General features: G+C 41.7%; 2 protein-coding genes across 4 annotated transcripts; one reads left to right on the top strand and one right to left on the bottom strand.

Moving 5' to 3' along the window:
• Window positions 1-66: 66 nt before the first annotated feature.
• On the bottom strand, window positions 67-6,309 carry LOC147135635 (ADP-ribosylation factor-like protein 3). Of its 2 annotated transcripts, none has more exons than XM_086052748.1 (6): window positions 4,521-6,309; window positions 2,942-3,085; window positions 2,722-2,862; window positions 2,591-2,641; window positions 1,263-1,448; window positions 67-452 (listed from the first exon to the last, which is right to left on the bottom strand). In XM_086052748.1, exons 1-6 carry the CDS (start codon window positions 4,521-4,523, stop codon window positions 405-407), a joined length of 573 nt encoding a protein of 190 aa, XP_085908874.1. In that variant the 5' UTR covers window positions 4,524-6,309; the 3' UTR covers window positions 67-404. The 2 variants fall into 2 exon arrangements, with proteins under 2 accessions (XP_085908874.1, XP_085908875.1); XM_086052749.1 differs by having other exon boundaries at window positions 69-452; window positions 2,746-2,862.
• wbp1 (WW domain binding protein 1) lies at window positions 4,542-14,709 on the top strand. 2 transcript variants are annotated; one of them, XM_086052747.1, is made up of 4 exons: window positions 4,542-4,637; window positions 7,187-7,289; window positions 7,395-7,562; window positions 8,939-14,709. In XM_086052747.1, the coding sequence occupies exons 2-4, from the start codon at window positions 7,235-7,237 to the stop codon at window positions 9,451-9,453; spliced, it is 738 nt and encodes a 245-aa protein (XP_085908873.1). In that variant the 5' UTR covers window positions 4,542-4,637; window positions 7,187-7,234; the 3' UTR covers window positions 9,454-14,709. The 2 variants fall into 2 exon arrangements, with proteins under 2 accessions (XP_085908873.1, XP_085908872.1); XM_086052746.1 differs by lacking the exon at window positions 4,542-4,637 and adding an exon at window positions 5,740-6,007.
• The last annotated feature ends 22 nt before the right edge of the window (window positions 14,710-14,731 follow it).

The following is a 14,731-nucleotide window of genomic DNA, read 5'->3' as shown; positions in this document are numbered from 1 at the left end:
ATAACATTAACTTTACAATAAAAACAAAATGTAGAAAAGTAAAATATTCCAAATGGACTGCACCATAGACGTATTTGGGAACAGGGAGAGGTCTCCCCCTAGGGTTTATTTTGGATCATTACACAACATACCTCTTTTTTTTTTTTTTTTTTAACTCACTTTCTTCACTGGTAGTTTTCATCACTCGTTTTGCTTTTTAGCATTGTGTACACAGTTTTCAGTTAAATGAGGGTCATATTTACAATATATACAGTACAGTCATTTTGGTTTACAAGGGGATGTAAATCAACACAAGATGTTTACAAATGTAGTGATTGACAAAACATAACATAACATACAATAACACATGACGTTTCATCTCACATGTAAAATCCAAGTTACATTTAGAGAGCCACATCCGATCTTCATTTCTTCCGAAACCTGATATTCCTGCAAACCCAGCTCATGCCATCCTGGTTGGGAATAAGAACAAACGGGATTCATTTCCAAAGTTAATGTTGTAATATATTGTTCGTTTTTATTGCTACATATGCGGAAGACGGGTATTTATTTAGCAGAACGTTTATTGTTGTAGTTTTGCAGCCGTGTAGAACTGCAACTGAGAGGTGTTGCTTACCACAAAACTTGACAAGTCACTAGTCTTTAAGATCTTTATTAGTCAATTTATGTGGTGTGTTTGTGCAGACAGTAATCAATCAATCAATCAGTCAGCCAATTTTGTCCTCAGGCCAAATCCTTGTCTAATGTAAAAGTTTTGTTTTGACGCAAGCTTGTGGCATCTTGGTGCCAAGGAATTGTACTCAAGTGAGTTGAGGAGAATCATTAGTAGTTTTGCTGCCATTTTGTGGCAACTGTAGGCTGTGTGTGATGTAGTATGCTCGATGCTGATTGGCTGCCGCAGTATCCCCGATGCCGATTGGCTGCCGCGAGGCGGATTGGCGAGAAAAGTTGACTCGATTAAAACGCGACGAATGGGGCGAATGGACGGATTTTTCGGTGCTTCGCTCCGCGTCCCACCGCTCCAAACGCATCATTCGCACCGCCCGGCGCGCAACCGCTGCATTGACCCCAATACAAACGCGCCGCCAGAAACGCATCATCCGCGTTTGGTGTGAACATAGCATAAGAATCTTTGCCACAGATTTTGAGATCATAGTTTGTGGAACAGTATGTTTATAGTTTAAACCAGGGATGGACAACTGCATGCGGCCTCCTACTACTCAACTAGTCACGCCATGTGTGTTGGCATGTAGCATGTGTACCTGCAGTCCCTCGGCGGTGATGGCGGAGCAGGCCTGGACTTGCCACATGCGATCTCTGACCGTGTGCAGGTTGAGACCCTCGGCCAGCTCGGAGGCCGACATTGCGGCGCTCAGGTCCTGCTTGTTGGCGAAGACCAGCAGCGGCACGCCGGACAGATCGTCCTCCTCCAGCAGCTCGGCCAGCTCCTGGGCAAAAACCACGCGGTTGTGACGAACACTAATACATGTAGCAAGATATAGATATTAAAACGAAAAGGCAACATAAACACGTACTGTATATACACACGCACACATAACAGTGCCTTCGGATAAGAGCCGTCACTCTGCTGTTTCTTTCGCTTTTGCTTTGACTTGCAAATGCAAATAGGCACGAGCACTGTGTGGTGGCAGTGAGCTCAACTTAACTGACTTCACAATAAGCAGCAATTTGGCAAAGAGTGAACAAATCTTCAACAAAGATGCTTGGAGATGATTAATGCCGCTCCCGTTTGAAGTTTATTGTCAAACTAAACACAAAACAAAGTGAATTACACCTTGTTCTTTTCTTTTCTTTTTTTTTTTAAACAACCACATAGTTTAGCGTTTCGTCCGCTAGCTTAACGCTAACGCTAAATAGCATCTACGTTGCAGTGCTATTACGCTTTAAGCGACAGATCTGTCCGTCTGTTTTATACTCGCTCCAGGTGGCCAAAGCACATTGATGTATTGAGATGAAAACTGTTCATTATTTTTAATTCAATTTCATTATGTCATTATACTTTTACAAAGTAGAATCCACCAGTTGACAGCTGGGCCCGCGACCCTAGTGAGGATAAGCAGGTTCGAAAATGGATGGATGGATGGATCATGGAGTGCTATTTTTCCTCATTCAAGTAAATATTACAACATTTTTTTAAAAAATTTTTGTAGAAGGCTGGAATGACTTAATCGGATTACACGTACAGTAGTCCGAGCTGATATTGGAACATTTGACTGTGAGGCAGTAGGGGTGGGCGATTCTGGAAAAAAATAATAATAATCACGATCCTTTTGATTAACTCATTCAGTACCAGACTTTTTCATACCCTCTGTGAAATGACATATAAACATGTCATATAAATATGTCATTGGGATAGAATGAGTTCTTCATGAAATCACGATGAATAAAAAAGATTCAATGCTCACGGATTTTGTGGATAATCCTTTTTGTTGCGTGTTTCGTTTTTCACTCATCTTAAACGGTGATGTCAATAAAAATCTTAAAGCAAGATCAGGGAGGACAGAGTTGGATGTACATTTTTGATGAATTACGCAGCCCTAACCACATGCAATTGACAACAGCATCTCACCAGACTTGTCTCTTCAAACCGCTTTTTGTCCGAGCAGTCAATCACATAGATCTGCAACCACAGATAACAACAATAAACATACATACGTACACAGTACATAATATATGTATAAGAGAATACATACACCGTACCATACTTGATAAGGCAAGCCATACCAGCACATGTGTGTTTTCAAAGTAATTCTTCCAGTAGGGGCGAATCTTCCGCTGTCCTCCGATGTCCCACACGTTCAACTTGAAGCCAGACGACTGAACGCTCTTAATGTTGAAGCCCTGCTCACACACAACTTTGGCGCTGTACGGTAACGCTAATACGCGCGGGATGCTACGGGTATGTTGTTTTGTTTGTCACCTGCGTGGGCGTGATGTGGCTGATGTCCTCGGCGGCCAGCTGTTTGAGCAGCGTGGTCTTGCCGGCGTTGTCCAAGCCCAGCAGGACCAGGCGCACCTCCTGGTCTTGAGGCTGCTTCAATCTCCGCAGGATGGACAGCAGGCCCTTCAGAAAAGAAAATGGTACACCTTCTTATCGTAACTGGGGGGGGGGGGATTGTCGCCGGACTCCCCGACGGACGGCCGTTTAAAACTAGAGGCGGACCGGCCTGTAGATGGGGACTATTTTTTGTCGGAAAATGCCCAGCTTTTAAACGGCTTGTTCTGCAATACTAGCAAATTATTAACAACCATCCACTCGCACTTACATATTCCCAACAACCCAAAATATTTATATCTATTAAAAAAAATAAATAGTAATAATAATAATCACATTTCATTTCAGGAGTCTGTCTCCTTGCCTTTCTGTTTCAAGCCTAGCTTATCCTCTCACGTGACCGAAAACTATTTACAAAGTTAGGTTTACTGGTAACTAGGGATGTAACGATTCACTCAAGCCCCGATTCGATTTTCGATTTTCAGTACCCGATTTTCGATTCGATTTTTTAAAAATTGCTACCATGCTTGTCTCTGTGCACTGGTGTGGTTCTGCAGCCATCCACAAACACAATACACAATGATGTTTGGCGAAAGCGCATAATTTGATTTACACGTTTATAATGTGCCATGCATCTGGAATGAAAAAAAAAAACGTTTCAAGACACAATTTTTTAGATGAACAAAAAAAATTAAATAAAAAAATCGTTACATCCCTACTGATAACTTATTTCTACACTTGTGTTACCTCAGTCATTTCAGTTAAGACTGAGTTCTCATTTCGACACTTTTATGAACATTGAGAATATTAAAATGTGACTCGTACAGTTATGAAGACGTCACGATGGTGACAGTATAGTACTGTTGACAGCAGAACAGATTATGTTTGACCTGAAAACTTTGTTGCATTGGTACTTTTATTACCACTGCTGTGGTGTGCATTGTTGTGGGGAAATCTCCCACGGGGTGAGATAAGGAACGTACACCGTGAATGGACGGTGTCCAAAAAAAGAATTCAGGAAGGCTTTGGCTCAAGCTATTTACTTCTCACGCAGCTAAGAATAAAACACTGCCACTCCACCCTGAAACAAGTCACGTGTGTACAAATTGGAATCAAGCGATTACGGGTTATTCAATCTTGGCTGTGAAGAACTAGTCAATGTTTAAGGGGAGAAAAAAAATACAGTATTGATTTGATGTTTTGGCACATGCTTTCTCAGAACCTTTCTCCTTTTTCCTCTTGTTAAACTGCTGAATTGGGCTGTCTCTTGTATAGCACTTTTCTAGGGTTGAACATAAAAAGACTGCACTAACAGATAATCAAAAAACTGAAAGTATGGTCCCCAAAAACGTTGATGAACACAACTATAGTGAAATTACAGCAATCAAGAATTACAATAACAGCACCCACTCTTTCCTTTGACAGAATGCATTTTCACTTCCCATTCGGAGACGTATAACAATGATCCTTGACTATTTATTAATCATGTGGCTTGATAACTTACCATGATGTCGTCCGGTGAATTAGTGGCTCCTGCTCAGGCTGACTGGATTAACATCGCATTGACCATGTGGAAGATCAGCTGACAGGACCACAGCACGCTGCGTGACATCAAGTACCGGTACGTAACAACTACAACAACAACGTTTGGTTAGTGTAACAAATGAAGGGGGGAAAAAAAAAAATCGGAAAATATCCCATTTAAGTTAAAACATGCACACATACGTTACGGCCCTCTTTTGTCTCGAATGAAGATACAAAAGCAATGTACATGAACAATATCAGACAGACAACAGGCAGAATAGACCAAACCATTCCCAAAGTAAATTTTTTGCATTGTCCATCCAAGTAATCGGCCGAGTAATCGTAATCTGTATTTTTACATGGGCCTAAAAAAAAAAATCCAATCGATCAGTCCCTAATTTTTATTAACCTTTTCTGTGCAATACATTTTTATCTGATCATGCAGTTTCCCCTCTATTTAAGCAAAATGGTTATGTTCAAACTGTGCGTAATGTTACAATATGAAATACACTTCTTTGGAATAAAAAATTCTTGTTTTGATGAACACTTATTTGGTGTACCACGCTGCTTTATCTTAATGTTGGTCATTTGAGTTGTACTATGAGAACTTATCTTTTTTCAGAAAGTACTTGGTGTTAAAAGTTTGAGAACCACTGCAATTGTTATCGTGTTAGTACAGCTAACTAATGCAATTACGGATTGTGATTGCAAAGAGACAAATGTGCAAATGCATATCGTGACTGAGCAAGATATGACTTGATTTGCTTAATTCCACACGCAAAGTAACACAATATGCTTTACATAATTAAAAGTACATGTAGAAAGCATTAACAAATTAGACACGTTGAACCAAAGTAAAGAAATAAAAGTAAAATGTAGCTTACTAAAATTACTAAAAGAACGTGCAGTTAAAGTGATGTTAAATGTGAAAACTTTAATCATAGGTGTGGGCGGGGGAATAGTTTTTTAACTTGAATTTAAGAGGTGATTCGACTTGACTTGCTTGATTTTTGCATGGGACTTTCTTGAAATATGAAGGTTAGTAGGACTTGAGACTCATGGCTTGCGCATATGTGACTTCCTCCTGCCACTGTCATTTTCACTTAAGTAACGTTCTCGAAAGGTTAGATAAAAAATAGCCTTGAACTTGAAATATGACGTCAATTCCCAATCTATTTAGTCAAAACAACGTCCACAGCGCCCCCTGCAGCTCCCTACCCCCCCTACAGTTTCTCATATTACTCCATCTCAGTCAAGAAACAACATAAACATGTCGGAAGGCGACTGGCGGAACCGCTAAATAGAGCGCCACGGTCACCCGAAGTCACTTGGACACGTCCTTGAAATTTAATCCACTTTTGCTTGTATGGTTCCCGTCGTTTCGACGGCTGACAACCCAGGAAGATGCCGCAGAAAACGCTGGGATCCATTGTAGGGCTCCTGTGTACCGGGGTCTGTCTGGTGCAGGTAAGCCGACTCGAGCGGTCCTGAGTTCGGTCAACGCTCTCAGTCGAGGCCGAGGCTCGTGGGCTTGGCCCAGGCCTCACCTCCATCCTTTTTTGTCTGCTCCACAAAAGAAACTGACTCCGGCTCAGCTTGTGTTCGCTGTGGATGACGTCAGTTATTCAAAGTTTTTCGAGATGTGGTCGATGGTCACTTGCGAGGAGACTTGGACTTAGCACAAATCAAACTACCGTGCACGCCGTTTGAATGTCTCCATTTTGGTGTTTGATGAAAGCGGTCGAGATGAGCATTAGCTCTTGCTAACGGACAGGCACTCGGCGATATGACGGGTTTATTCGAGGTTGTTCATATTAGCTTCCTAGGCCGAGGCTCTAAGCCTTTTGCTGGAAAGAGATGGAGCCGCTTTTAGTTGTTTTTTTTCCCTCCAACATTTTTAAACATTTAATTTAAGCATGTTTCGGAAACTTTACATCGATTGCGACAATTTGTATCGAATGAAGCTGATTTAAACTGATAAAGCTGATAAAAGAATTGACTTACTGCTAAATGAATTGTGCTGAAATTAGCTAACTTTATAAGTTGAAACCTGATTAAAAACACAGGGCTGTGTTTTATGTTTTCAACGTTGCCCCACTTTGCCACTTCTTCCTAATTTTATTAACACTTGTTGTGTTGTGTACCTATAATCTACTACTACTATTTTATGTGCCATTTTAAAACGTCCATACGCATCTGAGTACAATAATAGGCTAAGCTCACTGTCGTGACATGATGTACGAGATGGCAGCATAGTGTGAGCTGTCCAAATAATGTCTTGTGTGAATGTTAAAGAGTCCAAAGTTGGTTCCAACTCAATTAAAAGATGTGCATATCTCTTTTTTTCCCTGTGACTTGGAGCTGTTATTTTTTCCAAAACACTGGGCCATTTGTTTTTTACGGTCAGAAATGTAGTGACGTTCTCATTATGTCCTGGAATCACCAGACTATCACATTTACGAAGCGTTCAATCAGATTGCTCACAAGTACAAGTGGGGAATATTTCCACGATATCTGCTCTGATCAGCTGTGCTGCCTTAAGCAATGTTTTGTTTTTGATTCATTCTGACGCAGTTTCTCATTCACATGTGGTTAAGTGTTACTCACACTGTGTGTGTGTGTGTTTGCGTTTTGTTTCGAATAAAGGGCAAGGAATTCTGTTTCGGGGTGAACAATGAGCAATATCGCTGCGAGATGGGATACTGCTGCGGAGAGACCGAATGCTGCACTTACTACTATGAGCTCTGGTGTAAGTTAGCCATTCATTCATGTAGCATTTGACCAGATTATTCTGCAAATCTGTGACTGACATAAAGCCGATCTCTGACCGCCACCCCCATCCCCAATTCTTCAGGGTTCTGGTTAGTTTGGACCCTAATCATCATGTTGAGCTGCTGCTGCGCCTATAGACACCGCAGGGTGAAAATGCGGCTGCAGCAGGAGCAACGGCAACGCGAGATCAGTCTAATGGCCTACCAGGGCGCCTCCAGCTCCTTCATTTCACCTCCACCGCTCAACCTCAGTGAGTAGCGGAATATTCGCTGTGTGGGGCTGGACGGGTGGGTGCTCGGTTTACGACCAGAGTTCTGTTCCCACAGTGGCGTCATAACAAATGATAATATTTGTTTGATGAAATTGTTTGAATTTGTTTCCAACAGTCTATTCTATTCGTCACATTTCTTTTGGCCGCACTGTTTCCAGTATGTGTAATGCGTACGTGGATGTTTAGATTTATTTTTGCCCAATCAGATTTCAGCCTCTGCGTGATGCTATATCAATGTAATCTGTCCAAGGCCTTCAGAATCAGTCATGCTGGCCCAGGGAACTTCAGTTAAATTAGCAATGAGACTGCTACTTTAACTGATTAGATTTCAATTTCGTCTCACGGGGCAATAACATATTTTTCCACCTTTGATTGATTGGTCAGAACAAGTCAAGTTCGACTAGGAAAATGTGTCGAGAGCATGCATGAATACATTTGCATTGCTTTTGTAGCACCAATTGTTGACAGTTGGGAAACTGACTTTATTTTGCACATACTTGAAAAAAAATTTTCAAGGCGGACTTTTCCAGAAAAAGTAAAGTTATGAGGTATTGTCTTTGTGTTGCATTGATGTTTCCATAATCACGTTATGGTATTAAAGAGTACTGTATTATGTCGACTGAAGGCCCATCCTTGATAGCTAAGATAGCTGCGGAGGTGTCTCTCCAGGGCTCAAGTTGGCAAACTTCCTTTGTTTGTTTCATTGACAGAGGGAGATGCGTTGGTACACTGCCAAGATGGGCTCTATTGACTTACTTGTTAACAGTTAAATGTAACGCTCATTAGCTAGATAAATATTCCCATCACACCTAAGACACACTTACATTAGAGTCTGACAATACACGCAAAAATGTTCAAGGATTCTTTCTGATTAAAGTCCCAAAATTCTGATTTGCTGGTCTTTTTTCCACACCCAGTCGAAATTATCACTGTTTCGTGCTCAGCCCTAATTGAAAAGTTAAAAAAAAACAAACAAGAAAAAAACAGTTCCTATGATAGTTACAGTCCCCTCCAGAAGTATTGCAACAGCAATGTCAATTTATTTTTTTTAATTTTAAGCATACTGGGGACATTTGGGTTTTGGGTCAAAAGATGAATATGAGACAAAAGTTCAGAATTCCAGCTTTTATTTCATGTTATTTGCGATGTGTTAAACAACTGCGGAAGGAGCACCTTTTGTTTGAAGCCACCCACTTTGCCAGTCAGCGAACGTAAACCCAAATGTCTTCAAGCGACCTTGCCGTTTCAATACTTTTGGAGGGGAATGTATGTTTCATTGCTGTGATGTGATCTGATGGGGTCCTTGAAAATTTCTCTGGAGCCCCTGATTTAGAAGCTGCTCCCCTGTCTTCCAGGATTCTGGAATGACTGCAAGCTTCCCGACTACGAGGAGGTGGTGGGTCATCCTCCCACCCCGCCGCCCCCTTACTCTGAAAACCCTCCCGAGGCTGCTGCAGCTCTCCCTGCTCAAGTTAGTCAGCCCGACGGCGCTGTCGCGGCGGCGGCAGAATCCTCGCAAGCCGCCCAGCCCGGGCCGGCCACCGATGCCTTACACCCCGACCAGGACGCCGCCTCCTCGCTGCCGTCCTCAGCTCGGGCGAACGCTGAGGATCTGCCGGAGGAGGAGGAGGAGGAGGATGAGCTCATCACTCGGCGCCGGCACGTGACCGGCGACTCAGGGATCGAGGTGTGCGTCTGCCAGCTGGACGACGGCTCGGGGCTGGAGGAGGAGAGCGACGAGGAGCGGCGCACGTGCGGGGCCGCCGGAGGGGAATGCTGCTCCCGCCACCAGCAGCACGCCTTCAGACACAAGGAGCACACCTGCGACATGCCCAGCCAAGCCACCAGCGCCGGAGACAGCATGGTGTGAGCCGGCGCGTCTTCTACCAGCCCAGCCAACCTGGTGCGACACTCGACTTTAGCATTGTCACCTTGGGGGGGGGGGGGGGGGGGACATCTTCGTTTTCATCCTGCCGCCTAACGCGCAGACACCGCGCTCGGATGATGATGATGATCATTAACGCCTCGACATGACCCGCTTTATTTGTCCGTTTTGTTCTCAGTTTCTTTAGTTTTGCATTGAGTGAAATGGCAGGGGTTGACCAAGCCGAGGGTTCTCAAACTTTTGGGGTTCATTATTGTAACGCCAGTTGAACGTGACTACCATTTCATCAGATCTTTTTGGGGGTGAACAATTCAACCTAAATATTCATGATCTGTTTGATGGGAAGAAACTCAACCCAACTGTATTCTTGTAATATTTTACGCCGTGTATTTTGGAAAAGCTGCCTTTATCCTTTTTATATATATATATATATATATATATATATATATATATATATATATGCCTACAACTATTCATGCAAGAATGTCAGATTTATGAGATTAACCCATTAAGGGCGGGAGTGCATAACCATGTTTCTACCACGAGAGCCGGGCGCACTGTTGCGTCTTTCTACCTTTAAAGCTGGGAGAGCATTTTCTTTTTTTAAATCCAATTCTCTGTCTCTTAGCCAATGAAATATACACGTGACGGTTTTGTGAGCCCTTGGAGGATTTTCCGGAATTTTTTCATTTTTTTTAAATGGCGGAGGCAGATGATCGTGGGAACTCTGAAATAAGTGACGGCAGTGATATAAACAACTGATTCCTCACCTTTTTTCTGCCACAGACCGGTTCATATAAGTCTCTACCCTTTGCGGCCCTGTTCACTATTCACTGCCTGATTTATTTTTCATCAATATTGAATGACTTTTTTTAGCCTTAGCGAATTACCACTCAATTAAAAAGAAAAATAGTGCTTCTCTTGGACTGACACTATTTTTACATCTTCGATTGAAACGGTAAATAAACTCGGGCCTGTGCGAACACATGTCTAAGCCCTCAAATTCTTTTGGAATTATGTTTCTATCTGCTACAGGGGGCTGAGATATTAATTATTTTGTAGGTGTTAAATTTCTCGGGGTGAACCTCAGGTTCAAGAGGGTGATTTTTATAGTCACCCATTGGTTTTGGGGAGATGTTGAGCCAGGCGCGTTAGACCTTAATGGGTTAATAGTCATATCAGATCATTTAATTCGCCCAAATATAAGGGAAGGAGTAGTAATTGGGTTATGTTATTAACAGAATAAATCACTGGAAATTCTTTAGTGGACCCCCAAGCTACAGCTAGCAGATCCCAGTTTGAGAACCCCTGGACGAGACCACCACCACCACCACCACTTTTGGCTCGTCAGCCGCATTTCCGCCCGCTCCTTCAGTTTGACACTCATCCGTCCGCTCGGGATGTCGATCGTCAAGACGCATACCAGCAGGGTCAACCACATTTCCCTCCTGTCCCCACTCTGCTGAGCTTATGAGTGCAAAAGAAAATCTTGTTGTGACTGGCTGACAGAATGAACAAGTTACACCAAATGTAGGGCTCAGCTCGGACAGGAAGATGGCATGGTCCTTAAAATGTTTTGTTCGTTGTTGCGCTTCTTTAGTCTTCATCACTCGCGTCAAGGGGTGGCTAGTGTTTTGACTTGCTTAGTTTGGAAAAAAGGCACGCTAGTGTGCATGATGCGATCTTAGCTTTGTTTTTTTTCGGGGGGGAGGGGGTGATTGGCTGTGAAATTTTCGCCACTGATGGTTGTGAAAATGTTGCCGCGTCGCCGCAACATCCTGGTTCCCAGCTTGACGTTGGGCCGCTCTGCAGCCCGAGATCTTGGCACACGGGAGTGATTTGTTGTGGTATTTTCCACTGGCAGTGGAGAGAGAGAGAGAGAGGATGAGGGTTGGGGGGGGGGGGGGGGGCAGTTTGAAGCGGATGCTGGCAAACTCCAATTGTGATTAGCTGCGTGCTTCTCTCGCAATTGCGTGTCCCTACAATGCTTGTACAAAAGGATAGTGGTCGAACTGGGGGGAAATTAAAGATGGGTATTCTGGATTCAACGTGTTCAAGGCTAACAGCGGTAAACAACACCATCTTGTAAGAACCAATGAGTAAATTGTACTTTGAAGGAAATACAGTAAAGCCCCACTATAGCAAAAAAAAAAAAAAGTTAATAGACACCCCCCTAAATAAATAAAACAGCCTATAGTGATAGTTTAAAACATTAACATACCACAAAGCAATGATCCAAAACAATCATTTCCAACTCACATTGTCCTTAATATAAATGGCTTCCAAATGATTTGATTTTGGAAAAACCACCCCAAAAACTTTTGATATGACCTTTGCAAACCATAGAAATAGCAATTGGAAACCACTAAAACTTCTGTTGTTTGTTAGCGTCGTTTTTTTTTTTTTTAATGAGCTGCTCAGCAGAGAGGTTTTGATGTTTCACTTCAACTTATTTCCTTGACACCAATTAGTACGTTCCTTTTAGCCAGGGCTTTCGCGTTATTATGTTAGTTTTTCAGAAACGTGCAGTTATACACGCCTTAAAACATATGGCTCCAAAATCCTTTTTAGGTGGTCCTCCTTCTACAACGTAGCTACGTTTCTATATGGATGTAATCCAAGTTTGTAGTCAAATTGGAACAAACACTAGTCACTATCACTGAAATATGCAAATATGGTAGTCAAGCCCAAATTGCAGTAAATGATTTGTATACAAAACATGTCCTAGTGAAAAATGTAAACAAAGTAATAATAATAAAATAAAGAAATCCTTACCTTTACGTTGACCGTTGTAAACCGAGAGCCTTTTAAGAGATATGTGTTGGCATGTTTTCAAATAAATCTCCACAAAAACTTGAATCCAGCCCATTAAGATTTGTCCGACTAAATTCCCACACCTCAACAATGGGTCTTGCTCCTGTTTGATTAATAAATTAATGAATTGTAGTATTCAGGTGTACCTAGCATCTGTCTAGCCACTGGATAAATGTTAACATTTCCATAAGTCATCTATTTTTAATTCTGCGATCCAAATGAGCTGCTCGGGTTTATTTTCAGCCGCGATGAAACGCTGACACGGACACTCACGAGATGCAACGCCAGCTTCCACTCGCGGCGGTCCAGTTTGCATTCGACCGGCCCCGCTTGTGTTTCACGTTTAAACGATGACATGCAATTTGCTGAAATGTCGGGAAGACAACGCAAAGGCTGTTAACGCAAGTGGAGGCTTGATCAGACTCGGCACGTTTGAGCTTTCCGCGAGCAGGTGTCGAGACGTGAAGTCACGCTAGCACAAGCGTGACCTTTGCGTGACGGGGCGGTGGACACTCAAACAGCACGGCTACATGCTCAGTTAGAAGCGGGGGGGTGGGGAGTGGTTGATGTGCTGCTGCATCTCAACGGACGTACCTGATGGAAAATTAAAAGCCTGAGTGGGCGCTACTCAGCAGCGCCCCCCCCCAACTTTTATCGAGCCAAGGCGCTAAAAGAATATTGCGGCATGCCACAAAACAAAACTTTTGGAAAAACGTGTAATGATCTGAAAATGAAGACAATGAATGCTGCAAAACACACAAAAAAAACGTCTCACGTTACAAAGAATACTGACCATGTTACTACAAAAAAAGTAATATTACAGACATGAAGACAACGCTATGGGGAAAAAAGTCGAAAAGGATTAGAAAATATTACAACAGAAGTTGTAACGTTAACAGAGTAAATTATAAAATTTTTGACTAAGTCATGAGATTGAAAAGTATTTTTTTGAGGAGGAAAAAACAAGACAGTCATAACGTTACAAAAAATGATGTTATGACAGAACGTCAAGAATGAAGACCTTACAAAAATGAAAAAGGTAATGTTTTGTGACAGAACCGCTTCACTCATAAAAAAGATGAATATTTCTACAAATGCCTTTTCTCTTAAAATAACGACTTTTCTTGTGAACTTCAAACTATTTTCCATTAACATTTTTAAGATGTTTTTTTTTTTCATTTCAGTATGGCTCAAATGCTCCAATACTACTTCGTATATGTTACATAGAGAAAAACGGCTGAGGATCAATAAAAAGATGTGCATTTTTTTTTTGTGTGTATGAGTGTGGGTGCAGAACTTAAGATGGAGGTCCTAAAGTCGCTCATCATGGCCTTCCTTGGATTTCATGTTTACTGAGATTAAGGGCTATCTATAATCGGTCACGATCGTCCATCCACTTTTCATGTCTGTTCTGCTCCTTTGGAGGCTGGTGGCGTTTTCAATTGAACATGATCTGATTGTATGACGATGAGTGTATGTTGGTTTCCCAGGCTTAAACGTTTGCCTTTTTGTTTTTGTTTGCTTTGTTCAACATCAAAATTGAACGTTTTTCTTCTCGCCCATTAAGCCAAAGCATTAGTTTCATTTCATCTTCAGATCTGAATTGTAGTTTTTACATCTGCAGTGTCGTGTTAACGTCACTTAACCAGGCTATGCAAAAAATAAAAAAAATAAAAACTAAATAAAAACTGTTCTATGCTGCCCCCACTTCCTGTCATGTGGGTATCAGTACTAGCAATATAACTCTCAGTACTGTGGTACAGCATTGTACTGTAATCTTTTTCTGTGTCAGTGTGGTCTGTTTGTTAATTAAAAAAAAAAAGTTAACGCTACAGCAACAATGTATGTATACAGGGGTAGAAAAAAAAAAAAAAAGAATGGCAATTTTTGTTTGTGTATATATACTTTTATTCCCCTCATTTGGAGAAAGTAACAGCTTACCTTCCTTCTCAACCACTAACATTTATAATTAAGTTGCTAGGAAGAAGAAAATTGTGCTTGTTATCGGACTGATTCTTATTTTGGTGGGTTTGTCACTGTTCCGTCCATCCCTTTTGGTGCATTGTGTTAAAACAGCGGCTTTCTTTTTCCTTATTTAAACATTCACAGAATGAATATTTAACTGCTGCCTTTCATACTTAGAGACATACAATTTTGTGTATTGCATAATGGAAGAAATCAGTATGGAAGTGGACTTGATGGAGGCGCTGGTGGTTGGATTGGCTTTGTTTCTCTTTCCAAATAAGACATTTTCTGTTGTTTTTCGCCAAAAAGTGAAAAGAGAAGGGGGAAGCGCTGACTGATGGATAATACTGCTATATATATATATTCTATTTTTTTTTTTTAAGTAATACGTCTGCTGTGTGATGTTTGGGTCATTTGTATTTTATTTTTTTAATAAAATTAAACATCTACTCATGATCTGTGCATCCCTGGTTCTGCGAATTGC

This window comes from Filicampus tigris, chromosome 15 (genome assembly GCF_054856515.1).
Source record: "Filicampus tigris isolate MCC_2025a chromosome 15, RoL_Ftig_1.0, whole genome shotgun sequence".
Classification (NCBI taxonomy): Eukaryota; Metazoa; Chordata; class Actinopteri; order Syngnathiformes; family Syngnathidae; genus Filicampus; species Filicampus tigris.
The sequence above is the reverse complement of the archived record's forward strand: the minus strand, read 5'-3'. Positions and strand labels throughout refer to the sequence as shown.

Bases quoted from the DNA above. Each gene is read 5' to 3' on its own strand.
- LOC147135635 (XM_086052748.1), bottom strand. The intron at 2,863-2,941 runs GTGACAAACAAA...GTGTGTGAGCAG, and splicing joins GCCACATCACGCCCACGCAG to GGCTTCAACATTAAGAGCGT. The intron at 453-1,262 runs GTACACATGCTA...ATTCCCAACCAG, and splicing joins TCACCGCCGAGGGACTGCAG to GATGGCATGAGCTGGGTTTG.
- wbp1 (XM_086052746.1), top strand. From the start codon at position 5,945: ATGCCGCAGAAAACGCTGGGATCCATTGTAGGGCTCCTGTGTACCGGG. The intron at 6,008-7,186 runs GTAAGCCGACTC...TTTCGAATAAAG, and splicing joins CCGGGGTCTGTCTGGTGCAG to GGCAAGGAATTCTGTTTCGG. The intron at 7,290-7,394 runs GTAAGTTAGCCA...CCAATTCTTCAG, and splicing joins TTACTACTATGAGCTCTGGT to GGTTCTGGTTAGTTTGGACC.